Consider the following 26,862-nt stretch of genomic DNA (forward strand, 5'->3'; position numbering starts at 1 on the left):
CGGGGATGGACGTACCCTTTTCCCTGCCCCGCCCCCGCCTCATCCCCGCCCCACCCCATCCCTGCCACTTTTCCCCGCCCCGCCTCATCCCCATTTGAACCGGGGATGGAGGACATGAAACGGGGATAAAGGCGAGGGTGGAGGTTAAAATTCATCCCTGTCGGGGATGAAGGTTCTAATCTTGAGGCGGGGCGGGGGTGGAGACCTTGTCCCCCGCCCCGCCCCGCCCCGCCCCACTGCCCTATAAGTCCCAAGAGTATAGAATAGATTATGAAGAAACTTTTGCCCCAAATGTTATGATGACCATTGTTAGGACCTTAGTAGCCCTGCCCTCTGTAAAAAGATGGCCCATATATTAGTTGGACGTTAAGAATGCATTTCTTAATGGGAATTTAGTTGAAGAAGCTTATATGGAAGCACTACCTAGTACAACTATTCATAGAGGAAAAGCTCTTTGTTTGGATACAGCTCTTTATAGTCTTAAATAAGCATTGACGGAATGCTATGACAAGTTTAGTCGAGTTATGATTGATATTGGATTTCAATCTTGTTTGACTGGCACAGTTTTGTTTGTTAAAGTTTCTGATACAGGTATTATTATTCTTCTTCTCTATGTGGACAACATGATTATCATTGAAGGAAACAAATAGGGAGTTGAACACATTTAAAAACTTCTTAAAAAGCATTTTTAAATGACTGGTCTTGGTTTTTTAAAATATTTTCTAGAAATTAAAGTAGCTTGTTCTTCTAGAGATTATCTATTGACTCAATCTAAATTTGCTCTTGATATTGTTGTCAAGTCTGGAATCTCAAATGATAAGGTTGACACTTGAAAATCTGACACTGTACAGACAGCTTATCGAGGCATTTTTCTATCTTTCAATTACGAGACCTAATATAGCACATGTTCACATAGCAAGCCAATTTCAGCATGCTCCCGCTTCTATTCATATAGGACCAGTTTTGTGTATTATTAGATATATTAAGACTTCTATTTACCAAGAACTTTTCTTGTTTGCTTATTCGTCATTAGATTTAACTGCTTATACTAATGTTGACTAGGGAAGTGATCCCAATAACTGACACTCAACTACAGCTTTTGTATATTTTAGTGAATCGTTGATTTCATGGCGATATAAGAAGCAGCAAAAGGTTTTTCTCTTTTCAATTGAAGAAGAACATCGATTCATGGCTAATTGTTGAATGATACGGGAGTTCGTATTAAAGGAGCATCATGAATGTGCTACGACAACAAAAGTTCTGTCTACATTGCCAGCAACCGAACTTTTCACGAGTGTATCATACATATTGAGATGGATTGTCACTACGTACGAGAGGAGTATCTATATGGCACTATCAATCTTCCCTGTGTCAACTCAGAATATCAATTGGTGGATTTCTTCACCAAATATCTCGTTGCTCCTAGATTTCAATTTGTCTTAAACAAACTTTTTGTTATTCAACCGTAAGTTTGAGGGTGTGTCAAAATTGTATATACATACATTGTATATGTTAAAATAATATATATTTGTATGTATATATAGATATATAGATATATGTATATATTAAAATATGTATGTATGTAAACCGAAATACCCATCAAGGGTATTCCGATCATTTTACATTGTTATAGGTGTCAGGCCATTAGGGGCTGACTGTTTATTTTTATGTTTATGTTTTTTTTCTTGTAAAAGTAAAATGTACTATGATTGGGAGGTGCTCCCAACGGTCACAAATCCCAATAGCTAGTTGGACTGCTCCATGTGCCCCTTGAGTATTATAAATAGAGCTTCAAGCCCTTGTATATATATCTTTATGCCTTTAGAGCATTTCATGCAATACAAGAACCTTTATTTTGACCCTTGTGTGGGTAGTGTGGCTTGATCAATCAAGTGTTCTTGGTTGGTTGTGTTCTTGTAAGTCCATAAGTGACATTTTTGCTTTTGTTTTATTTCATTTCATGGTATCAGAGCTTTAGTGCTATTGAGTTGTTATTCATTCAGAAAGGCCAAGAGGAAGATTAGTGGAGCATCGGTTTGTGGGATCGTTGCATTGGGAAGCACATTATAAAAGAGTTCATCAACAAATCTTTTGTCATCTTCCTTTCGCTTTCTCTTTTCTCTCTCTCATTATTGTAAAACATGGAGAATAAAAGAGAAGTTATAGCCTTCATTCTTGTGTTACTCAATGATACTAACTATGAGATGTTGGCATCCATAGTGAAACACAATATAGAAAAAGGTCTATGGGGTTTGGTTGATGGTACCGAAAGAGAGCCTAAACTTATACTTACCAAGATTGAAAATGAAAAGGCAGTGGCTCTTCAAGGAAAAGAGATGTTTAAAGTCATTACCGAATATAAGAAAAAATAGAAAGAGTGGAGGATGGGTCATTCCAAGATAATTGGATGGCTCATCATTAGTGTTGATATCAACAAATGCTCTAGCTTAGCAAAATTTGCATGAAAGTATCTTAAAGATATGTATAGTCTCAAGGGTATTGCTCACATATGCAATGTTCAAAATAAAGTAAGAACTATGACCCAAGTAGAGATGACATTAAGGAATATTACAATGCCCTATCTCTTCTTTGGGATGAATTGGCTCTTTTAGAACCAAAATGGCATTGCCCTCAAGATGTAGAACTTCATGAAAAATAAATTAGAACGGAACATTTCTATCAATTTATTAATAGGCTTAGCCCCGAATTTGAAGGGACCAAGTAGGCCTTTCTTCATAAAGAAGGTGTACCTACCATAGTTGAAACTCTTGAAGAGTTAACTATGGAGAAAAATAGGCTGAAAAAAACATCCGCTTTAAAGGATAAAGAATTTGTGCTTGCTATATCAAAGCCCGAAAATCACACTAGGAGTTATAAACCTCCCCAATTGGTAAAAAACAATGAGAATTGAAGAAATTTCAATGACTATGGAAGAAGTCAAAATGATAAAAGAAATGATCATGAATACAAGAAGGGTGGCAAAATAATATGTTACCATGGCTATGAACCGGAACACATCAAGCCTTTTTGCCACAAAAGAAGGAAAAATGATCAAAGAGATGATAAAAGGGTAGCTTCGGTGGGACCATCTTTTAAAAGAAATGGTGTAGACCAGTGTTTTAAAACTCGTCGAGTCAACTCGTTGACACGGCTGACTCGGCTCGGCTCGCACCTCCAGCGAGTCAACCCGACAAGGCAAACTTGGTTTGCCAAAAGTCGGGCTTGACTCGGCCTGACTCGGGCGAGTTTTGGGATGTTTGAAATTTGTTTTTTGAGTTTCAAATTACAGTTTCAAAATATATAAGTACATATATTTTAACAAGGGTTAACCCCAGATTTTGTATAAAAAAGAAAATAAAAAGCATTTAAATCCATAGAATAAAATCGCCATGTTGTTCAAACTACTGTTCACCCTATGTTATCAACTTATTCTAGCAAAATATTTTAAAGAAATGATTCTCACTATATATGGCGGGTCAACTGTGCCTATGGGAAGTCACATTTAGGTTTCATCATCCATTTGTTATGTGAACAAGCATTGTATATATTCAAATATTAGTAGTTTTTTTTATAGTTGTGCCATTAATATATTTCCTGCATAGTTTTATACATGAGAAAATTGCTTATTTATGTTGATATTGGGCATTCTGTAAACTTTCAATATGCACATATATCCCTGTTTTACATTTATGGATTTGTTAGAGAGGGAATTAAAACTTTTAAAACAAGCTAGCATATATGATTGGCCATTTTAGGAACCTTAGGTAGTAGCAGACTGAACTCATGGTGACCAAATCCTCTAATTCAAGTCATGAATTAGTCAAAGTGCTTGTATAGATATCAAATTCAATTATTCAAGCAAACCTCTATAGCTCTTTGCAGTTGTTTTTATATTCTTACAGACATTTGGAGACTATGTTTACTCAAAAACATGGTTTCAGACAAATTATATATTGTTTTTCTTTTAAAATCAAAAGTTAACAAAACCCGGTTCGAGTCACCAGTCACCGAGTTGACCCGCTGAGTCACGAGTCAATAAAGAACAAGTCGAGTTCCGAGTCACGGGTTTTAAAACCTTGGTGTAGACGACTTCAAATGCATCGGTTCATTATCTTTGACACAACTCATAGAGGCACTATAACCAATGTTCAAAAATCAAGCTTCTTCCTTTTCGGGGGCGGCCGTGTCCACAAGTGGTGACCCTGGTAAGGCTTCTTGGATCTTTGATTCCGATGCTTCTTTCCATATGACTCCAAATGAGTTCATATTATCCGAATGTCATACTAACTCAAATGATTCTTGTGTTTCAACAGCCGATGGAACTTCTTTAAAAATTAAAAGTTTTTTGGGTTTTTCAAAAACAACAAACTTTCTTTATACCAAATATTAGAGTAGTAACAAAATTGAATTTAAACCTCTTATCCCTTTCCCAAATTACGGATTATGGATATAAAATTTTGTTTTTATCTAATGATTATTTAATACAAGATCTTCAGTCTGGAAAGTCGATTGGGTGAGGCCATAGAAGAGAAGATCTCTATGTTATAAACAATCTTGAATTATCAAAACATACCTCTGAAGGATCCAATCCATATAGACAAATGATTGGAGCTTTGTCTTATCTCGTTATTATTCGTCCTGATATTTCTCATGACATTCATTCTGTTAGTTTATTTCAGCATGCTCCCACTATAGTACATATGAGTGTTGTAATGAGAATTATTAGATATATTAAAAAAATTATTAATTATGGGTTATTTATTTTATAAGTTATTGCATATTCTGATTCTAACTGAGGGGGTTGTGAATGATAGATGTTCAACCACCGGTTCTTGTATTTTGTATGTGATTATCTAATTTCATGGAGATGCAAGAAGCAGTAGAAGGTGTCCCTCTGTTCTACTGAAACAGAATACCATGTCATGGCTATAACTACGTCTAAGTTAGTATGGTTGAGACAGTTATTAGAAGATTGGGAGTTCACGTCCTCAAGACTATATTGTGAGAACAAGAGTGTAGTACACATTACAAGCAATCATACATTCCATGAAAGGACCAAACACATTGAAATGGATTGCCACTACGTTCGTAAAGAATTTTAAAAGAAGACCATCACATTGTTTTATGTTTCATCTAAGTATCAACTATCGGATTTCTTCACTAAAGCGCTCCTGTCACCTAGATTTCACTTTCTACTTCGCAAACTCTTGGTTGTTACACCGTGAGTTTGAGGAGGGGGTGTCAAGATAATATATATATTTGTATGTGTATATATATATTAAAATGTATATGTATGTAAATTGGAAAATGCATCAAGGGTATTTCGGTCATTTTACATTGTTATAGGTGTCAGCCCATTACGGGCTGGTTGTTTTATTGTATGTTTCTCTTTTTGGTTTTTTGTAAAAGTAAAATGTACTGTGGTTGGGCAGCTCCAACTAGTTGTTGGAGATGCTCCCAGCCCAACAGCTAGTTGGGATGCTCCCTATGCCCCTTGAGTATTATAAATAGGGCTTCAAGCCCTTGTATATCTCTATGCCTTTAGAGCATTTCATGCAATACAAGAACCTTTATTTTGACCCTTGTGTGGGTAGTGTGGCTTGATCAATTAAGTGTTCTTGGTTGGTTGTTTTCTTGTAAGACCATAAGTGACATTTTTGCTTTTGTTCTATTTCATTAGAGTATATATGTATGTGTATCTATGTCACATGGGTGTGGGTGCGGGTGCGACATGGGTGCGGCGCAATTTCAAAAATTTTGGACACGGGGACTCGACTATATATATATATATAACAATAATTCTAGTAAACAATTAAAATTAAGGTAAACACATCTATGGGCCATGGTTAAAGAAAAAAAAACTTTAAACTATGACCTTGTGAAATGGTCCATAATCTGGTCCAATTTTTGAAATGATCCCTTTACTATAGCATTCACATCTGTTCAGTTTTGACATTCAATTATTCAAATGTTTAAACTTTATACGTTAATAGTTGCACAGACTGTGCAATACAGTCTGTGCAATGCAATCTGTGACTGTGCAAACTGTGCACAGTCACACAGACTGTGCACACAGTCTGTGCAATGTAGTCTGTGACTGTGCAGACTGTGCACAGTCACACAGACTGTGTGCACTGTGCAGTGACTGTGCAGTTGCAATTGCATAGTCTGTGACTGTGCAACTGCATTGCACAATCTTGTTATATATTAAAAAAAAAGATATATAAAAAATGAATTTTTTTTATTTTTTGTCTTAAAAATAGACATTTTTGGACTCTGTCAAAGTTGACCGAGTCCAAAATGTGGACGGACTCGGCCTCGACTCGTTGACCGAGTCCGACTCGGCGTTGACCGAGTTCGGGCCGAGTCCGAAGCCGCACCCGTGTCAGGGCGTGTCGACTCGGGTGCGGCACCTCCCTAGCCGAGTCTGTGTGACATAGATGTGTATACATATATGTATGTATTCTCTATACACACACACACACACACACACACATATATATATATATATATATATATATATATATTGTAATATAACTAAGATAGTTAACTAGGATTTTTTATGTTTTTGTTTTGGCTTCTTTTGAACTAGTAAACACAAAGTTGACTAGTCAAAAGAGACGTTGGGATTGTTAAGATGGATGTATTCTTTTGTACATATATACGTATGTATATGTATATATATTAATATAATATATATAATACATAATATATATTTATATATATTATATATTGTACATAAATATATATATAAATATATTATATATATGATTAGTCAACATTGGTTGACTTATTTCTAGTCGTTGGACCCTCTCTAATGGCTAGAAGAGGCTTTCTCTTCTCCCTTTACTCTCTTCTCCGCTCTATAAATAAGTGGGTGTGTGCATAAGTGAGGTTTGAGAGAGTGTATGGATAGTTTTTAGTGTATTGATTATTTTGAGTGACTGTAGTGAGACTTTTTGTAATTTTGCATTTCTTTTGTATTATTTGAATTTTTTTTTAATGAAATTGTTTATTTTTTAAGTCTTGTGTTTTATTGTTATTTTTATGATGAACATGTATTCAAATACATTGTATTTGTTGGTTCTTGATCAATTCCGGAGTGTATCGGGATTTGCGCCATTCTTATGACATGGTATCAAACCTTGGCATCTTGGTCTTGGTATCTTGTTCCTGTTTATTCCTCTAAAGAAAACTCTTAATTGATGAATGGCTTTGACTCGATGATCTCACATTCCAGTACGTAGTTTATATTTGGAAAAGTGTCTATGGTAAAATTTCAAAATTTGTTTTTGGGTATGTTATGTTGAAAAAATGGACATGTTTTTCAAATTAATTGAAATTAAAAATTGTTTTTAAATCGCTTTTTAAATATATTATTGTTTTGTTGGCTCTTGCGTGAGCATGTTGATTCGAAGTATATTTTGAGTATGCTAGTACTTTTTTTTAATAAAGCATGTTAAAAATTATGTACTAAGTAAATGTGTGATTTCTTAAGGATTTTAAAATTATGATTATATGTTCTTCATATTTCTTTCTTTAGTGCGTCCTTAAACACTTGTTGTGTTTGTCTGTTTAGAGTTTTGGTGGATACTTTTGTTTTATCATATCATTAATAAAATATTATTTTGTTGTGTTAACCACCTTGTGTGGATTTAGCGTGAGCCCATTTTGTGGCTTGTGTATATTCTTTTGATGCTTTGGTGAAATTCTTTGAGTACTCACTTTTTTGATTTGGTGAACATCTTTGGTAAACCTTGTTTCCTTTCATGTTAAAACTTATTTTTAAAAAATCATTGTTGAGTCTCAAGTCTATGAATATAAACCAATATGAGAATTTCGTTGGGGCGCTCCCTACTGAGTGATGCACTGTACTCTATAGGCCCGGAGGCAGTGATAAATGGGCAAGTGTTGCTAGGTCGTCACCCGGAAGCGACGCGTCACACCGGCGCCCAGGTGTGGTGTCAAATAGGCAAGGGTTCCCTCACTTTGTTGGACGGGTGGGGGTAAAGAAGTTAGTCCAAGACCATAAAATTAGGTTAGCCAGTTGGAACATAGGGTCTTTAACTGGTAAGTTGGTAGAGTTAATAGATGTTATGTGTAGGAGAAAGATTGATATTTTATGTCTACAAGAGACCAAATGGGTAGGTGAGAAGGCAAAAGTGATAGAACCTCGGGGATATAAGATTTGGTATGCATGAATAAATAGAAATAGGAATGGAGTAGGGATTGTTATGAGTCGTCAGTTTATAGATAATGTAGTTGAGGTCCGTAGGAAGGGTGATAGGATTTTACTTATTAAATTAGTATTAGGTACGGATATTATTAATATTATTAGTGTTTATGCACTTCAAGTAGGTTTAGATGATTCCATTAAGCGTCAATTTTGGGAAGATTTAGATGAAGTAGTACAAGGGATATCTTATGGTGAAAAGCTTTTCATCGGCGGTGACCTTAATAGACATGTAGGCATTAGTAGGGATGGATTTGAGAGTATCCATGGAGGCTATGGTATAGGAGAAAGAAACGAAAGTGGAGAAAGGATTTTAGATTTTGGTTTGTCCTATGATATGATCTTAGCAAACACTTGGTTTAGGAAAAGGGAGTCTCACCTAATAACATTTAAAAGTGGGGTTAATACGAGTCAGATAGATTTTTTCTACTTAGAAAGAGAGATAGGGGTTGTTGCATCGATTGTAAGGTTATACCGGGAGAAGGTGTAGCTACACAACATAGAGTCTTAATTTTAGATCTTAGAATTAGACAATGCCGCAAAAGAGATAGACATAGGATAGATCCTAGAATTAAGTGTTGGGCACTGAAAGGAGCTAAACTAAGAATGTTTGTAGAGCAGGTAGTTAAGGATGTTGATTGGTGTCTCGAGGAGGATTCAGAATCAATGTGGAATAAGATAGCGGGTGGCATGAGAAAAGTGGCTAAGGAGGTATTGGGTGAGTATAAAGGCGGTGCACCGCTAGGTAAGGATACATCATGGTGAAACGAGGATGTCAAATTAGCTATTAAGGTTAAAAGAAAGTGTTATAGAAATCTAAGTAAGAGTCGTGATAATGAGAATTTGAAAAAGTATATGATAGCAAAGAAGGAAGCTAAAAAAGTAGTTCGAAACGTGAAGGATAAAGTATATAAGGAGGTTTCTGACAAGTTGGGTACCAAAGAGGGCGAGAAGGATATTTATAGCCTTGCAAAGATAAGAGATAGGAAATCGAGGGATATGGGTATGATTAGATGTATCAAAGATGAAACACAAAGGGTTTTAGTCAAAGATAAGGAGATTAAGGAGAGATGAAAAGATTATTTTGATAAGCTATTTAATGGAAGTTATGCTCAGGATCTTGTAGACTTATCCATTCCTTTTCATGAGATGAATTGTGACTTCATGCGCAAGATTCAAAAGAAAAAAATTGCAGAGGCTTTGAAGAAAATGAAATCAAGAAGGGCAGTTGGTCCAGATGGTATACCTATCGAGGCTTGGAAATGCTTGGGAGAGAAAGGTTTAGAATGGTTGACAAATCTTTTTAACAAGATTTGGCGGACAAATAAGATGCCTAATGAGTGAAGGAAGAGTACTTTTGTGCCTCTATATAAGAATAAGGGTCATATACAAGATTGCACAAACTATCCTGGTATAAAACTCATGAGTCATACTATGAAACTTTGAGAGAGGGTGATTGAGTCTAGGTTGAGGAGGGTTGTCATGATATCGGAGAACCAATTTGGTTTTATGCCTGGAAGATCAACTATGGAAGCTATACATCTTCTTAGACAACTTATTGAGAGAAATAGAGAGAGGAACAAAGATTTGCATATGGTTTTTATTGATTTGAAGAAGGCATACAATAGAGTACCTAGGGACGTTCTCTGGTGGACAAAGATGAAGAAAGGTGTTTCTCTCGAGTACATTAGTATAATTAAGGATATGTATGAAGGAGTAGTAACCAATGTTCGCACTTGTGGAGGGGTGACAACCAATTTTCCTATAACGGTTGGATTATATCAAGGATCTGCTTTAAGCCCTTTCCTATTTGTTATAGTGATGGATGAGCTTACGAGATCAATTCAAGAAAATGTGTCGTGGTGTATGTTGTTTGCTGATGATATTGTTTTGATTGATGAGCCTAGAGCTGGGGTTAATGCTAAGTTAGAATTATGGAGACAGACATTGGAAGCAAGAGGTTTTAAGTTGAGTAAGACAGAATATATGGAATGTCGGTTTAGTAAGCAACGAAGTAGTGATGGGAATGTAGTGAAGCTTGGTGAGCAAGAAATACTGGTGGATGATTGTTTCAAATATTTGGGATCTATCATTCAAAAGTATGGAGAAATTGATGGAGATGTAAATCATAGGATAAAGGTTGGGTGGATGAAATGGAAAAGTGCAACTGGAGTGTTGTGCGATCGTAGAATGTCATTGCAGTTGAAGGGAAAGTTTTATAGGACGACTATTAGGCTTGCTTTACTATATGGTAGGGAATGTTGGGCTGCCAAGAGACATCATATTCAAAAAATGAGTATAGTTGAGATGCGTATGCTTAGATGGATGTGTGTAAATACAATAAAAGATAAGATTCGGAATGAGGAGATACGTAAGAAGGTAGGCGTTGCACCTATTGAAAATAAGATGAGAGAGAATCGTTTACGGTGGTTTGGACATATTCGGCGAATGCCTAATGATGCTCCAGTTAGAAGGATGGAGAAATGGGAAAATATATTAGTTAAAAGAGGTTGGGGTAGGCCTAGGAAGACTTGGATGGAGATGATAGGAAAGGATATGAATGCTTTGAACCTCACCGAGGACATGGCATTGGATAGAAATGATTGGAGGAGAAGGATTCATGTGGAAGACCCAGAATGATTTTCTTTGTTGGTTCATATCGTCGACCCCAATTGTTTTGGGATGAAGGCGTAGTTGTTGTTGTTGTTGTTGTATTGTTGAGTCTTAAGTGACTTTATGTGTTTTGCCTGTAATATCGTGTGTATTTTCATGGCTTTTTAAATTCGAAAATTGTGAAATTCATTTTAATGTTTGCATGAATATGATCATGTGCATGTCTGGGATCTTATGCATGAATTGGATCATGTTAATAAAGGTTGCAAGCATCTGTTCGCATGCATATGCAAATTGATTTATATGTGCATTCTTGTTGTGTGTGATCGAATGTGCATGCTGAACATGTTTTTAATAAGTGTGTGCATGTTCACTAAGAATTTTGCATAAGATGAATGTATTACTTAAAATATCACTTAAAATGCTTTAGTGGTCAAATATGTGGACCCGAAGTATGTGTTTCTCCAAAAATTGTTTTTATGCATTGCAAAATTTGTTCTGAAATTATTGGTTTTCCAAAATTAGTTGCACTTTAAAATGTGGCAGGCTAGGGACCTAATTGGGCTTTGCATGTTGATTTGCAAAACAATTCTTATGTTAAGAACTTGAAATTGTTTAAAAAGATAAAGGAGACCTAACAGTGTAATTAATTCTTCCTGGATGCCCCTTCCACAGTGTGAGAATCTTGAATGGCGGTTTTGAAAAAACCGTGAGGATACTAAAACTCTGTGTGCAATTGTGCCCCTAAACCTAATGTGGTGGTTTATCTCCCGGACACGGTTTTAAGAAGATTTCAGTTACTTTGTCTAATGTCTCGACATTAGATGTTGATTTCTAATATTCCGATGAATGGTGTTGATTCCTGATATCGATCGAGGAACAAATGTGGAACCCAGTAATAAAATACAATTTGTTTGTTAAGCTACAATTGTGAACCTAAATTGGACTTCAGGAATTATTGTGCCCGTTTTGAGCATTCGCAGGTTTAATGAAAAATGAAACTAAAATTGTGTGCGCTTAATAGGGACATGCATCCAAAAGAAAACTCTGATAATAACTTAATAAGTTATTTATATATGTGTATTGAATCATGCATCTTTGTAGTTCTGCATTAGTTCATGCATTAATACTTATTTTGTCTCGTATGAACTTTATTATTGCATAATACTTGATTTAATGCTTAAATGGTAAATTGATCATGAAATGGTTATTGCTATATTCCTCTGAATTTATGCATGAATTTGGTTTATGTCTTTCCCTTCTGTTTGGATTTTTAAAGGAATTCATACAAAGAACTTTGGTTCTTACCTTGTATTTCAAAAATGTTTTTCAGGACCGGGAGCTCAGTGATGGGGTGACTGTTACATGAAGCCTGCGATTTTGTGTGACATATTCTGATGTTCTTGACAGAGTGGCTCTATGTTATAGACTATTTATTTATTTCTGTTTTTATGACATTCATTTTATTGGTTAATAAAGTTGGTTATTTTCTTTGTTGATTCAATGCATTACCTCTTGTGGTTTGGTATTTATTAAATCTATGAAACCCTGAATCCTTGGGATTTGGTCTTCGTAATTGTTTTAAAAAAAAAGTTACACTTTTCACAAGGATAAGTTGGGGTCGTTACATTGCCCATTGATGATGACTTGGGTACTTGTGCCCTCTTGCAGCTCCTAGTAGTTTGTTTCTTTGATATTTCATATCATGATTCTTAGAAATTTTATACTTGCAAAATTTCTTGTATGACAGGTGAGTTCGTGATTAGAAAAAATTATGTATTAAACATCTATATGAAAGATCTTCATGAATCACTAGATATGTGCCTTCATTGTCTCATAGTAGACTCATGATTTAGATTAAGCTTCTTAAAACTATTATTCTTGTCTCCTTTTACTGGATATTTATGGCTTGGTGCACATGTCCCTTGATTGGCGATTTTATGAAAGGTATTCTAAAAATTTCATCTTCTATGTATTGATTGCTTAACTTGAGCATGGTCCTTGTTGATTGCTTTCATGTTCAAAATTGTGAAAAAAGGTCATCATGTATTGCATTAATTGACATATTATTGTGCATATGATTGCACTATATTCATGCTAAGGTTTTCATCTACCTTTATTGAATTTGATTTGAAACTTGTTTTTAAAATTGGCTATTTGATATGAACTCACCTATCTGAAAATTGATTTTTATAAGCATTTATTGCCTTCTTATGGCATTGATTTTGTTCATCACAGAATTTTATATGATGCATCATCTCTCTTAGCCTTGTTGTTAGGTCAGGGTTAGCCGTTGAAGTGAGTTATGTGTGCACCTCATGTCATATTATCAATCTAGATTCTCAAGAGTGACGTGTTGTCACTTGTCTTGGGTCTAATTAATGGTTGATTGGCCTTCAAACTCATTATTATTGATATTTCGAGTTAGTCGTTGAGGTGAGTTATTGGTGTGCCTCAAATCATCTTATCAATCTGCAATTATCAAAGTTTATGAGTGTCGTGTTAACATCAGTCTTGGATCTGATTGATAGTTGAATGGCCTCTAAATGCATATATGCTTTTGTTGATTCAGAGATGTTTGTTGGGGTGAGTTGTGTGCACTATGTTTTATATCAGTTTAGATTGTCAACTTATGGTTTGACTCTACCTGACAGTTGTTTAATCTCTAGATTGTTTGATCTCTAGATCTAAGTGTGTTGCATCACTCATTTGTTGTATGGCCATTGTTATTATGGATGCTTATAATTATGTTTATTTGTGATGGCTATCTATTTTTGAAACCATGGTGTTTCCAAAGATAGCTAAAATTGATATTCTTATTGATAACATTAGTGTGTTTTCATTACAAGTTTTCTTACATCGAGTGTCTTCTCTTTTTTATGCCTCGCATCTAAGTGTCATTATATACAGACAAGAGATATTTATTCATACTTTTGTGTATTTGATTAGCCCATAAGTAGCATTGTGATTATACTCTTGTTCTAGTAATTGATAGACTCATGTTGAGTGTCATTAACAAAATATGGTTATTCACACTTTTGTGTGTGCTTTAAGCCCATAAGTGGCATTGAGATTATATTCTTGTTCTAGTAGATGATACACTCATGTTGAGTGTCATTATATACAGACAAGAGATATTTAGTCACACTTTTGTGTGTGTTTAGCCTATAAGTGGCATTGTGATTATATAGTTGCTGATACACTCATGTTGATTGTCATTATATGTAGACAAAAGATATTTATTAACACTTTTGTATGTGTTTTTAACACATAAGTAGCATTGAGATTATGCTCTTGTTCTAATCACTGATACACTTTATTTTTGAGGATTGGAAGTCTAGTGAGGTGATTGCTTGTGGTGGTCAAATTAGAATTAAGATTTTCTAATATCATTCAGTGTGAGATTTTTAAATTTCTTCCTAATTTTTCTAAACTTATTTACTCTTATATGAGAAATAATTATTGAGATATTTTCATGCATTTTGGATTTAATATGATTTAGTGGCCTGATTTGTTCTATGATTAATTGTTTTGCGTGTTTTGCATAAGTTTGATTAATGCTTTCCAAGCATTTGTTGACAAAGGGTTTACTATTTTCACCATGTGATTTATTTGTGTATTTTTTATTTGTGTATTCCCTTGATCTATAAGTGACCACTATGGTATTGATATCTCATTATAGCTTTTGTGGCATTTCTTTGAGATATTGATTTCATTAGTTAGTTTTCTAAGCATGTGTTATCTCTTAAAATTGGTTAGTTGCATGGCTAATAGTGCTTCTAAAATGACAATTGATCTGTGTATTTGATTTTTTTTAAATCTTTTATTGAGTAATTGAAATCATTTCTTATCTTCCGCTGTGTAAAAATGATTTCCTATTTATATGTCTTTGTGAGTTGCTTCATGATATAGATAATATTGAAAATTCATGCATGTTATGCATTAATATGCCTTTTGTGAAAAATATGTGTGCATGATTTCATGAATGATTAAAGTGATAAATGACTATCGTGTTTAAAATTAATGATTTTTTCAATAATATTTTTTTCTCTAAATGATTTTGAAAATTTGTTAAATTGACTTATTTTTTATATATTATATCTTTTTGTGTTTGGCCATCGTCTCTCCATAATATATATATATATATATATATATATATAGTTATAGTTATAGTTATAGTTATCTATTATTAGATTGCTCTTGTTTTGCTCTCTTTATAGGTTCTCTAAATATTTGTGGTATTGATAATTCTAAAGACATTTCGAGCATATCAAGAACTGATGATATTAAAGATCCTCTATGTAATAGAGCATATGATTGAGCACCCTCTAAAGAAGCACCAAATTGAATAAGATGTTGAAGTCTATGAAGACATTTTATTTAATGGGTTTCTCATTTTGTAATTTCAAACTTAACACTGTAAGTTTGAGAAAGGGTGTTAAGATGGATGTATTCTTTTGTACATATATATTTATGTATGTATATATATATAATATATATTATATATATATATATGATTAGTCAACATGTGTTGACTAAAGTGAACATTGGTTGACTTCTAGCCGGTAGACGCTCTCCAATAGCTAGAAGGGGCTTTATCTTCTCCCTTTACTTTCTCCTCCTCTCTATAAATAAGTAGGTGTGTGCATAAGTGAGGTTTGAGAGAATGAATGGGTAGTTTTTAGTGATTATAGTGAGGCGCTTTTTAATTTTGCATTTCTTTTGAATTATTTGAATTTCTTTCTTAATGAAATTGTTTATTTTTTAAGTCTTGTGTTCTATTGTTATTTCTATAATGAATATGTATTCAAATACATTGTATTTGTTGGTTCTTGATCCATTCTGGAGTGCATCGGGATTTGCATCATTGTCATGAGAAGGGCTGGCCCAATGGCTCTAAATAGAGTCGTTGGACCTGCTAAAACATCTCTATGAGACTCTTGTGGACGTATATAAATAAGGAACGACTCCCCTCTCAATTGTAATGCTTCTTGCATATGTTGGTTATCAATAAAATATTATTTTTAAGATTGTGAGCCTCTTTGTGGGTTTTGTAAGTGAACCCATTCTTATAGTTTTTTGTGTGTTCACTTTGGTGATTTGGTAAACTTTGTTGGAGGTTCTCATTTCCTTTCATGTAGAACCTGAAAATGACAGCGACCTAAATTTCAAAAAAAAAACACATAAACCTAGTCCCAGTATTCAAGACTATCCTCTGTCTTACATCACCAGGATAATGATCTTAAACATAACATTTATTAATGGCTGAATATCATGCGATGGAAAGCATGCATTGGAGAAAAATATAAAAGTTGTCATACAATATTTCATCATTAATCAGGAAAAGCATGTTCTTAAACAAGACGTTAAATAGCATAAGTGAGTCAAATCTATTAAGCACCAAGATAATGCACTCTCCCCAACAGAAATCCTTCCATTTGAACTATGAATGTTGGCTGAATCATGTGTTTATTCTTTACCTCCTTCTCTTGCTGCCCAACAGCAGCTTCACATTCTATGTTCTGATCGGTATCTTCATGCTCTTCATAAAGTATGGCATCTAAAACCATGGACTCAGCAGCTGCACTTTCAACTTCAGATTCTGAAATAACAGACTTTATTTCTAAGGAATTATCTGCACACAAAGAACACCATTAGTAGTGCCATACCATTGACCATGGTGTTCTAAGTAAATCTTAAAAAACTCATCTTATTTATCAGATGGCTAATATAGCTTGAACCTGGCAAAAAATGTTAATTATAGTCAAACCATAAGGGGAAAAAATGGTTGGACACGAGTAAAATAGTTCCAACTAAAAATAGCAGTAACCTCGATGATGTATTTCCTCCTTTATGTATCAGTTTTAAGAGTTGAATTGAGCTGATAGAATATTTGCCCCAGGGGCATTTCTGTCATTTCTCATTTTACGCATATTCACGCTTGTGATTGTGCATGTAACTTTTCTTCATTTTCTTTTTCTGTTTTCTCTTTTTCCTTTTTCTTTTTCTCTTTTCTTTCGTTCCTATTCTTTCTTCCTTTTTTTTCTTTTCTCTTTTTCCTTTTTGACTAAAAGTCAAAGGAGGGGGAGACGTTGGACCCCCCTCCAACGGTTAGATTTCTAACCGTTGGAGGGGCTCCAATGTCTAGTAGGAGCCCCTCCTTTTGGTCTCCTCTTGTATTATAAATCGGGGTGTGTCCCTTCTAATTGTATTCATTCTTTTGGGAGCCTTTGTGTTTACCCTTGCTCAATAGATTCAATATTTTGCATTTCAAGTGTTCTCTTTGTACCACTGTGTACTTTTTATTCAAGTGTTCTTGGTGTGTCTTTGTACACGTATCCCTTCGTGGAGCTTGTGCTTGTAGTGCACATCTTTGAAGATATTTTTACATGGTATCAAAGCAGGTTGGGAGAACAGAAGATCGTGTGATTTGTTCTCTCTATTGGGTGCCTCGAAAAGCATGCCATCAAGTTTGGGTGATTGGGGTGAAGACTCATTTCTTCATTCAGTATTTTAGAAGCATCCTACCTCAAGTAGGACCTTATATCTCATTGTGGTACGCATCACTTTCTCTTTTTTTTTCTCTCTAATGGGCGAAAAGGACTCTCACTTCTCTCTTGGCTTCAAATTAAATGGATCTAATTATCATGTATGGGCCGGAAATATGGAGGCTCATATCAAATGTAAGGGTCTCTAGGGCTATGTTCAACGAACTATTCCCGAACCCGAACCTAAATTTATTATCATTGAGAGATGAGAGATTAAGGGCATTGACGGTGAAGAAAGAGAATTGGCGTTTGAAGAATACAATAAAAAGCATGAAGAGTGGGAGATGAAAAACTATAAAATTCTTTCGTGGTTTTTCTTTTCGGTGGAAACCAAGATTAATGTCAATATATTGAAATCAAGAAAGTATATCAAGTATGGGAGTATCTTGAACGAATGTATACGTCAAGACTTGTCCCATAAATATTACCTCCAAAAGAAGGCTTTGACTCTACAACAAGGAGAGATGTCGGTTAGAGAGTATTTTGCCGAATTATCTGCTATATGGGATGAACTTGCTATCCTTAAACATAAATGAAGTGGAGAGGCAATCGAACTGAGGCAAAAACAACTTGAAGATGATCACTTTTTTAATTTCCTAAATGAGCTTAGACCCGAATTCGAACAATCTAGATCCTCTCTTTTATCTTCCTTTTCTTCTCCACCTTTAGAAGATGTTCTTACCAAATTAAGTGGAGAAGAAACTAAATTGTGAATGAATAAAACCAATCAAAATGTGTTGGCCGTCCCCTCTAAAAACGAGGATGAGGGAGCTTGCGTTATATCTAGGGGAGCAATGTTAAACCTTATAAACCTCTCCACTTCAACAAGAATCAAGGAGGAAGAGAAAATAACGGACAATATGGAAGAAGAGACTACAGTAAAATCGTGTGTTATTTTTGTAATGAACCAGGGCACATAAAACCCGTGTGTCCAAAGTGGAAAAAGATGGTGGCAATGTAAACAACATTCAGAGAGGAGACGTTGTCTACCTCCAACAATATCAATCTATCTATAAATCAAATTATTGAAGCTCTTCAACCACTCCTCAAGGGATCTATTTTTGGAGTCGTTGCGTCCTCTTTCTCTCCTCCAGGTAAAATTCTTTGGCTATTAGACTCAGGTGCATCCTTTCATATGACTCGAAATGCTTTTACACTGACCAATTATTCTAAAAAACTCTCACCATCCTTTGTCTCTACTGCAGATGGGGCTTCTCTTGAAATTAAAGGAATTAGAGATTTTGAAAAACAAGATTTTTATGTTCCCAAAGTTAGATTTATTCCAAAATTAAATTTGAACTTGTTTTTCGTCTCTCAACTTTCGGATCATGGATGTGATATAAAATTCTCATCACATAAATGTTGGATACAGGTTCGCCAGTCCGGGAAGTTGATTGGGAAAGGTTCTAGGAAGGGTGACTTTTATTTTATGGAGTCTCTTTAAGTTCCAAAAACTTCTTTTTGTAACATTGCCCAACATAAAGATATAAATGTTTGGTATAAAGTTATAAACGCCTTGGGAATCCAAATATTGACAAGCTTTCTCATATTCATTTTGCTAAAACATTATGTAAAGAAAATTTTAGTTGTAATGATTGTATTCTGGAAAAAATGAGAAGCTTACCTTTTGGCTCAAGATCTATGTTTTCAACTAAGCTTTTTGAAATTGTGCATTCGGATATATGGGGACCCGCACCTGTAGTATCTAAGGGAGGTTTTTCATATTATGTTATTTATGTTGATGACTATTCAAGATACAGTTGGATATACTTTCTAAAACATAAGCATGAAGTCTTTTCCATTTTTAAGAATTTTCATGTAATGATAGAAACCCAATTCAATAGAAAGTTAAAAATCTTTAGAATAGATTCAATGGGTGAATTACTCTCAAATGAATTTAAAGACTATATAGAGAGTAATGGGATCATTCATCAAAGGTCTTCCCCAAAACTCCTTAACAAAACGGCTTAGCCGAACGAAAACATAGACATATTATTGAAACTACAAGGACTCTAATTATCTCTCAAAAGATTCCAAAAAGATTTTGGGGCGAAGCTGCCTCGGCCTTTGTTTATCTTATAAATCGTCTTCCTTCTAAAAATTTAAGCCAAATATCTCCTTTTGAAGTTTTATATCAAAAAGAACCCGATTATAACAAATTACGAATCTTTGGCTGCAAATGTTTTGTTCTCACTGATAAAAATGATAAGTTATCTCCTAAAGTCATTCCTTGTGCTTTTCTTGGTTATTCTAAAACACAAAAAGGTTTTAGGTGTTATGACCCTCAAAATGATAAACTGTATGTCTCAAGGAACGTCACTTTTTTGGAAAATGAAAGTGGTTTTGAGGACTCAACCCTTCCCGATAATGTTGATTACTCCTTTTTATTTGAATTACTAAATAGGAATGAAGATTTCTTCAATGATGATGAGACAAATAATGAGAATATTGATAATGAAGCTCTCATTTCTGTTCAACCAGTAGAAGTTGTAAATGAACCAATTACATACTCACATAGAGATAAAAATACGTTTAGAAGTGCGATAGAAAGATATAGTGATTTTAGTGAGCCCTCTCAAGATAACAACTTACGAAGAACTGAAAGACCTAGGAGAAACCCTTCCAGATTTATATCCTATGAATCATTTTCCCCAAAACATAGGGCTTGCCTTAGTGTCATTAACTCGTATGAAGAACCAGAAACTTCGAAGAAGCTAAAGAAAGATTAAAATGGAGAGATGCAATGGATAATGAACTTTATGCCCTTAACAGAGCCAAGACTTGGGAATTTCAAAATCTTTCTGAAGAAAAAAAAACAATAGGATGTAGATGGGTCTTTAAGGTTAAGACCAAGAGTGATGGAACTCTTGAAAGATATAAGGCCCGACTGGTAGCTAAAGGTTATAGCCAGAAATATGGTATTGATTACGAAGAAACCTTTGCTCCTGTGGCAAGAATGGTCATTGTAAGATGTTTGATCACTACTACATCAATTAAAAAATAGAACATATATCAAATAGACGTTAGAAATGACTTTCTAAATGGAGACCTAAACGAAGAAGTTTACATGGAGGCTCCCCCTGGCATGGATATACCAAAGGGTAAAGTTCTTCGTCTTAGAAAAGCCTTGTATGGTTTAAAACAAGCTTCAAAGGCTTGGTACGATCGATTTAATAAAGTAATGGTTGAAACTGGATTTAATTCTTGTTATACTGACACTGCTCTCTTTTTCAAAAAGTCTGATGCAGGAATTATAATTTTGTTATTATATGTTGATGATATGCTAATAACAGACAGTGATATTAAGGGAATCAGAAATATCAAATCCACTCTAAAAGAAAGGTTTGAAATGTCAGACTTAGGGTATCTGACATACTTTTTGGGTATTGAGGTTGCTTACTCTCATAAAGGTTATTTTTTGTCTCAAACTAAACTGGCTTGCGAGATTCTTGACAGATTTGGCATTACAAATGAAAATTTTTGTGAGACTCCTGAGGTTGTGGGCTCAAAAATGAAGGGTGATGATGAGATTTCTTTGGAAAATCCTACTCCCTATGGGCAGCTTGTGGGATCACTTATGTATCTTAGTATCACACGGTCAGACATATCTCATGTCGTGCATACTGTGAGCAAATTTTAGCGTGCCTCCACTTCAGTTCATATGAGTATTGTACTTTGTATTGTCAGATACATAAAGGGCACAAAAAACAAGAGAGTATTTCTTTCGTCGTCTTCAAACTTAGAATAGATTGCATATACTGACTCTGATTGGGGAGGTGACTCAAATAACCATCACTCCACCACTGGTTTTTGTATTTTTCTAGGTGAATCATTGATCTCATAAAGATGCAAGAAACAGAATGTGTCTCTTTCATCAACAGAAGCAAAGTATCGAGCCATGGCCTCCACGACTATGAAAATTGTGTGGATTCATCAATTGTTGAAGGATATGGGAGTATTGATCCAAGGACCTACAAGACTGTGTTGTGATAATAAAAGTGCAATCTATATTGCTACAAATCACACTTTTCATGAGCGTACCAAGCACATTGAGATGGACTGTCACTATGTCGAAGAAGGCTACTTGCAGAAAATCATAGACCTTCCTTATGTGACTTCAGAATACCAGTTGGCAGACTTTTTCACAAAGACGTTGTGTTCCCCCAGATTTCATTTTCTTCTTGGCAAACTTTCGGTCATTACGCCCTAAGTTTGAGGGGGGTGTTAAATTATGTCATATATACATATATTTATATATATAGTGATACATATGCATATTACATATATATATATATATATATATTTGCCCAAGGGGCATTTCTGTCATTTCTCATTTTATGCATATTCACACTTATGAATGTGCATGTAACTTTTCTTCATTTTCTTTTTTTTTCTTTTCTCTTTTTCATTTTTCTTTTTCGCCTTTCTTTCCTTCCTTTTCTTTCTTCCTTTTTTTTTCTTCTTTTCTCTTTTTCCTTTTTGACTAAAAGTCAAAGGAGAGGGAGACGTTGGACCCCCCTCCAACGGTTAGATGGGGCTCCAACGTCTAGTAGGGGCCCCTCCTTTTGGTCTCCTCTTGTATTATAAATAGGGGTGTATCCCCTCTAATTGTATTCATTCTTTTGGGAGCCTTTGTGCTCACCCTTGCTCAATAGATTCAATCTTTTGCATTTCAAGTGTTCTTTTTGTACCTTTGTGTACTTTTTATTCAAGTGTTCTTGGTGTGTCTTTGCACACATATCCCTTCGTGGAGTTTGTGCTTGTAGTGCACATCTTTGAAGATATTTTTACACCAACAACAAAAGGACGAAATATATATATATATATAAAAGCCAAAAAACTAAACTCATGATTCAACCACCGTAAGGAAAAAGTAACCATCAAAAAGGATAAAATAAGTAAAAACATAACTAAGCCAATGGAAACATCTACTCTAAACACTTGTATGAAAGAACATTTTTTTCACCATATTTTATCACTTCTATTCATACTCTATCACTACAAATCAACCATAAGCATTCCGGCCATTGAATTCCAAATGTGCGTCAATAATTTAATGCACCTGAATTTGTTCTGCTTACCTAACGTATTTACATAATTTCAGTGTTAGAAAACAAAATCTTAGGCTAAATAGTGCACAAAGTGCATCTTCTATTCTTACTGCTGTTGCAGACACGAACATTGTCCATCAAAATGGATTAAGTTTCTACCTCAAGGGATTCGCAGTGTCACCCAACCTTAAATTTTTTGAGTATGCCTTTTAACCACAAATTCGTGATGATATTTAAAACTGTTAAATTGCAAATCACCAACCATAATGATTGTTCACACATTCTTCCAAAGCAAAATCATGCCAAAAATCACAAATAGGCCCACAAATACTGTAAATTACTATGTTAACATAGAACAGTCCCAAAGTGTGATGAGTAGCCTTCAATAGATACACATGATAATGCTAACATCATCCCTTTCTTATGCTCACTATTGATGATGGCCAACAGTGATTGTAAGTAGCCACAGCTTCTCAAAATATTATTTCTCAAAAATGCATGACGAACATAACATTGAAACATAGAACTTTGTTAAAAAATCCCAAACAAACAGAAAGATTCTCACAATGGCATGCAACCAGAAAAGTAACAACGATAATCTTTTGGTCTAATTACCCAAACTCACCATCACTGTTTTCTTGCTCAACCACTTGTTCCAATGCCTTTTTGAATAAACTCTCAAAGTGCAAAGACAAGCTCGTCTGCAAGAAATGAAACCAGTAAAAACAATAATAACAAAGAAAAAAGATTCACAATATGATCGTGGAAGTATCAAAGTTAGTGCAAAAAAGAAAACAAATATGCCTCAACAAAGTAGCATATTGAAGATGCTAATATTGTGCAGAGAATTCTTCTGTGTCATGCAATGCTTGTACTGCATTTACTCTAAAGTGCTTAGTCACTTTGTGTAACCTACAACCTTATAAGCTGATAGGATCATTTGTTTTCAACTTTATATCTTACCAGGTTCCAAGTTCATGAACATCAGATTGGGCTTAACACTATGATAACAAATCAAGCTTGGAACAGTCAGATATAAAGTAACCATAACAAACTGATAAATCTTAGTAAGTGCATCCATTTGGAAAAGGTCTAACACTTTCTACCAGTAAATGTCATGAACACAAGCTCTACTTACTCTTTCATTTAAAGAGAGTTTATATGCTATCCAGGTATATTTGTAAACTGAAATTTGAATACAAATGTCAAGTATAAAACATGAAAAGTGGGAAATAACAATCACTCTGTCACTTTTATTTCACATAGATGTACCAAATGCATCATAAATAAATGTCGAAAAAAGTGAAAATTGATCTTTTTATGATGTACTAAATAAATATGAACAAAGTCTCAACTTGGATTGGAATTGTGAACGGAAATTTAAATACAAATGTCAAGTACAAAACATAAAAAGCGGGAAATAGCAGTTACTCTATGTCACTTTCATTCCAAATAAAAGTACTAAATACATCATAAACAAATAAAAAAAGCAATTGAGCAGCCAAAATGACACGCAAAAAATACCATTTGCCCACTATTTACTAGAGCAATGTGGGTTAAACAAATGACTAACCGGTTTTTCAACCAAGGGCTTCTGTAACACATTCTGTTCATTGACAATGTTCCATGAGTACGCATGAGCCTTCCAAACAGAAAAAGTTATCAACCATATTAACAGAAAATAAATAGCAAAATGGGTATCATAGAATTCATAAGTAAAAGACGGGAAGATTTATAATCCTGGATACCTTCAGAGGACCAAGATCCAGACCTTGTTTGAAGCTTGGAGGAACAGTCTGAGCAGGTCCACCATCTAGTACTTCACGTACCCACTCGCCGTTCAAAACACCCTCAGGAAGAATCCTATCCGATGACTGGGATTGTTTCAAACCTCCAGGGCGAAAAGGGCGATTGTTGCTGCTACCTCTAACAAAATCCTTTGCTGGGCCAGGCATACGAGGGGCAGATGAAAAATCGTCTGCCCCACTGATCAGATCCATCATCTCAATCTATACAACAGGATTGCCAATTTGACAATGAAATGATGTGAAGATGTCAAAAAGATAAACAGCATATAGGTTAAATTAAGTATAGGCAAATTTTTATGATGGGAAGTAGAGGAATATCAAACACTATAACACTTCAAGCTATAAATTGAGAAATGCTTGTGTCTAATTGGGTAGTATTGCTGCACCCACCAACCTAACAACCAGGATAAGTTGGGATATCCAATTACGGAGAACATTGTGATATCCAAACATCTATCAGTTTTCTGGACAGCTAGATGAGGATGCCTGGATACACCCTCTTGTCCAGAAAACTGGCACAAGTTAAGATAACACATTTTCCTCTATAATTCAATGCCCTGCCTTATTCCAGCTTTCAGGCTTTCCCACATCCTAAACGCATAAAAGCCGCTGGAATAAATGATACCTCCATAACCCATAATTGCAATTCCAATTGCCCAGGAAGTATGACACCCATTTTCAGAAGCCACATTTCGTAGATAAAGGAAATCACAGCTCCTGGAAAATATATATGCAAGTCAAAAGGGAAAAATAAAAGATGCCGGAAGACTTTAGAAATATTGGTACTCCGTTATTATATCTTCTTTCTTAGAGAAAATTTATTTAAGATAAGGGAGTTTTGGTCATTTCAGTAAGAAGGACAAGATGAACCAAGGCTGATGGGTTTCTTCCTACGCAATTTTACTTCTTCCTCTGAATTGGCCATTACCGACCTACTGACATAATAAAGTAGCTGACTTATGATAAAAAAAAATTGTCTTACAATAAATGTTTAAGCATCTTAGATAATGTTTATTCTAATTCTGTAGCAGCAAGCTTTATCGAATATGCCCCAATCTATTGCACAAATTTCTTTTGTTGATTCCATGAATGATGATATAGAAGTAAAACTTATTATTGGACACTGCCATTCTTGTCTATCTGCACAATGATCCTTCCTGTTTGTGCTTATTTTCATGGTATTTCTTTAAAATAATGTGATGTAGATTTTTCGAATCCAACATGCAGGCTATGATCTCCATTGTTTACAGTGACTCCTGTCATTTCCCTCGCTTCCAGCTACTGCTCCAAGCAAATCCTAGTTTACTTCCCTTTGCTTCCTTTTTGGCTTGTCCCTTCCCCATTCCTCCTAAATTTTGAACCCTGCTTCATGCATCTCTTCCCAAGTGTCTTCCTACTCTAGCGATAATGAGTGATGGGTTAACCCCAGTGTTGTGAAAAGCGTTGAGGCATAGCGAGGCGCTCCACCAAAATCTGAGGTGAGGCGTAAGCCTCGAGGCGAAAGGCGTAAAGCGTAAGCCTCAAAGTTTTTTTTTTTAAAAAAAACTTAAAAAAAACAATAAAAAATATCTAAAATTATAAAAAAATAAAAAAATCTTTATTGATGAAGCAACAACCAACAGGAAATAAAAAATCTCAAATAATGTAATAACCTCAATTTTTGACAACTAATTATTTAAGTTTATTGGAAAATAACGGGTATTTATCTAAATTTGGGCCTCGGATCCATTATCGGATCCATAAAAGAATGCGTAAATAACCCACAATGGGGTATTAAAACTATACTTATAATATTTAAATAAATAATTAATAGTATTTATAAAAAAAATAAATAAATAAACTTTAGTATATAGGGTCGGACCCACAGTTGGATCCACGGATCCAACTGAGGATTCGTCACTCGTAGGCGAAACGGGGTCCATTATTAAAATGGACCCAGCGTCGCGGGTCGCGGGTTTGGACCCAGACCCGATTTCATTTATAAAGGGGGGGGCGTAAAACAGAATCGTGCTTAGGGCACGATTCTTGTTCTCAAGAATCTGAAACAGAAGGGGGAAGGGGGTTACGCAGGGCGTAACCGACCCCGCACCTCTCGGTAGATGAGAGGCTTGGGGCCGATAAAGGGGGAGTGGAGAGGGGGTTCTTGCCCTCTCTCTCTCTCTCTCTCTCTCTCTCTCTCTCTCTCTCTCTCTCTCTCTCTCTCTCAGGGTACGCACGTCGGAGGAAGATCCGGTCGCCGGCAAAGCTCTGGCCATCCACAACCAACAAGGGGCTTTGTCTGTCACAGTCGTGAGTGGAGCTTTGGCCACCAGCCACCACCGAAGGCCGCGGATAACAGCAGCTCGATACTCCCACGACGGCAGTCTCCGATCGCCGGAAAAAACTTCAAAAAGGTACGGGTCTTCTTGGAATCGAGGTGAGGGATCGAACATGTAACTTGATACCAAGTTGTAACGCCCCAAAAATCCAGACTTGTAACTTTTTAGAAAAGTTTAGAAAGCATTGAAATCATACAATAATCAGAGTTTAAATAATACTTCAGCGGAAAATGATATTTTTAAAACCACAAGTCAATGGATCTTGAGCACATTACAGCGTAAACTTTCCTT

At 35.2% G+C, this 26,862-nt stretch overlaps 1 protein-coding gene across 3 annotated transcripts in view; it reads right to left on the reverse strand.

The window, feature by feature from the left end:
- The window catches only part of LOC149821468 (DExH-box ATP-dependent RNA helicase DExH11-like), a 189,862-nt gene that overhangs the window by 146,694 nt on the left and 16,306 nt on the right, over positions 1–26,862 (reverse strand). For all 3 annotated transcript variants that reach the window (XR_016426758.1, XR_016426757.1, XM_089983595.1), the window contains exons 3-6: positions 24,194–24,454; positions 24,019–24,087; positions 23,071–23,146; positions 16,327–16,481 (exon numbers count right to left, since the gene is read on the reverse strand). Coding sequence is in view for 1 of the 3 variants with exons in the window: in XM_089983595.1 (XP_089839721.1) it covers positions 16,327–16,481; positions 23,071–23,146; positions 24,019–24,087; positions 24,194–24,454 (561 nt within the window). In the remaining 2 variants the exon portion in view is untranslated. The remainder of the gene's footprint in view (positions 1–16,326; positions 16,482–23,070; positions 23,147–24,018; positions 24,088–24,193; positions 24,455–26,862) is intronic.

The sequence above is a fragment of the Nuphar pumila genome, chromosome 12, assembly GCF_984573655.1.
Source record: "Nuphar pumila chromosome 12, dmNupPumi1.hap1.1, whole genome shotgun sequence".
NCBI lineage: Eukaryota > Viridiplantae > Streptophyta > Magnoliopsida > Nymphaeales > Nymphaeaceae > Nuphar > Nuphar pumila.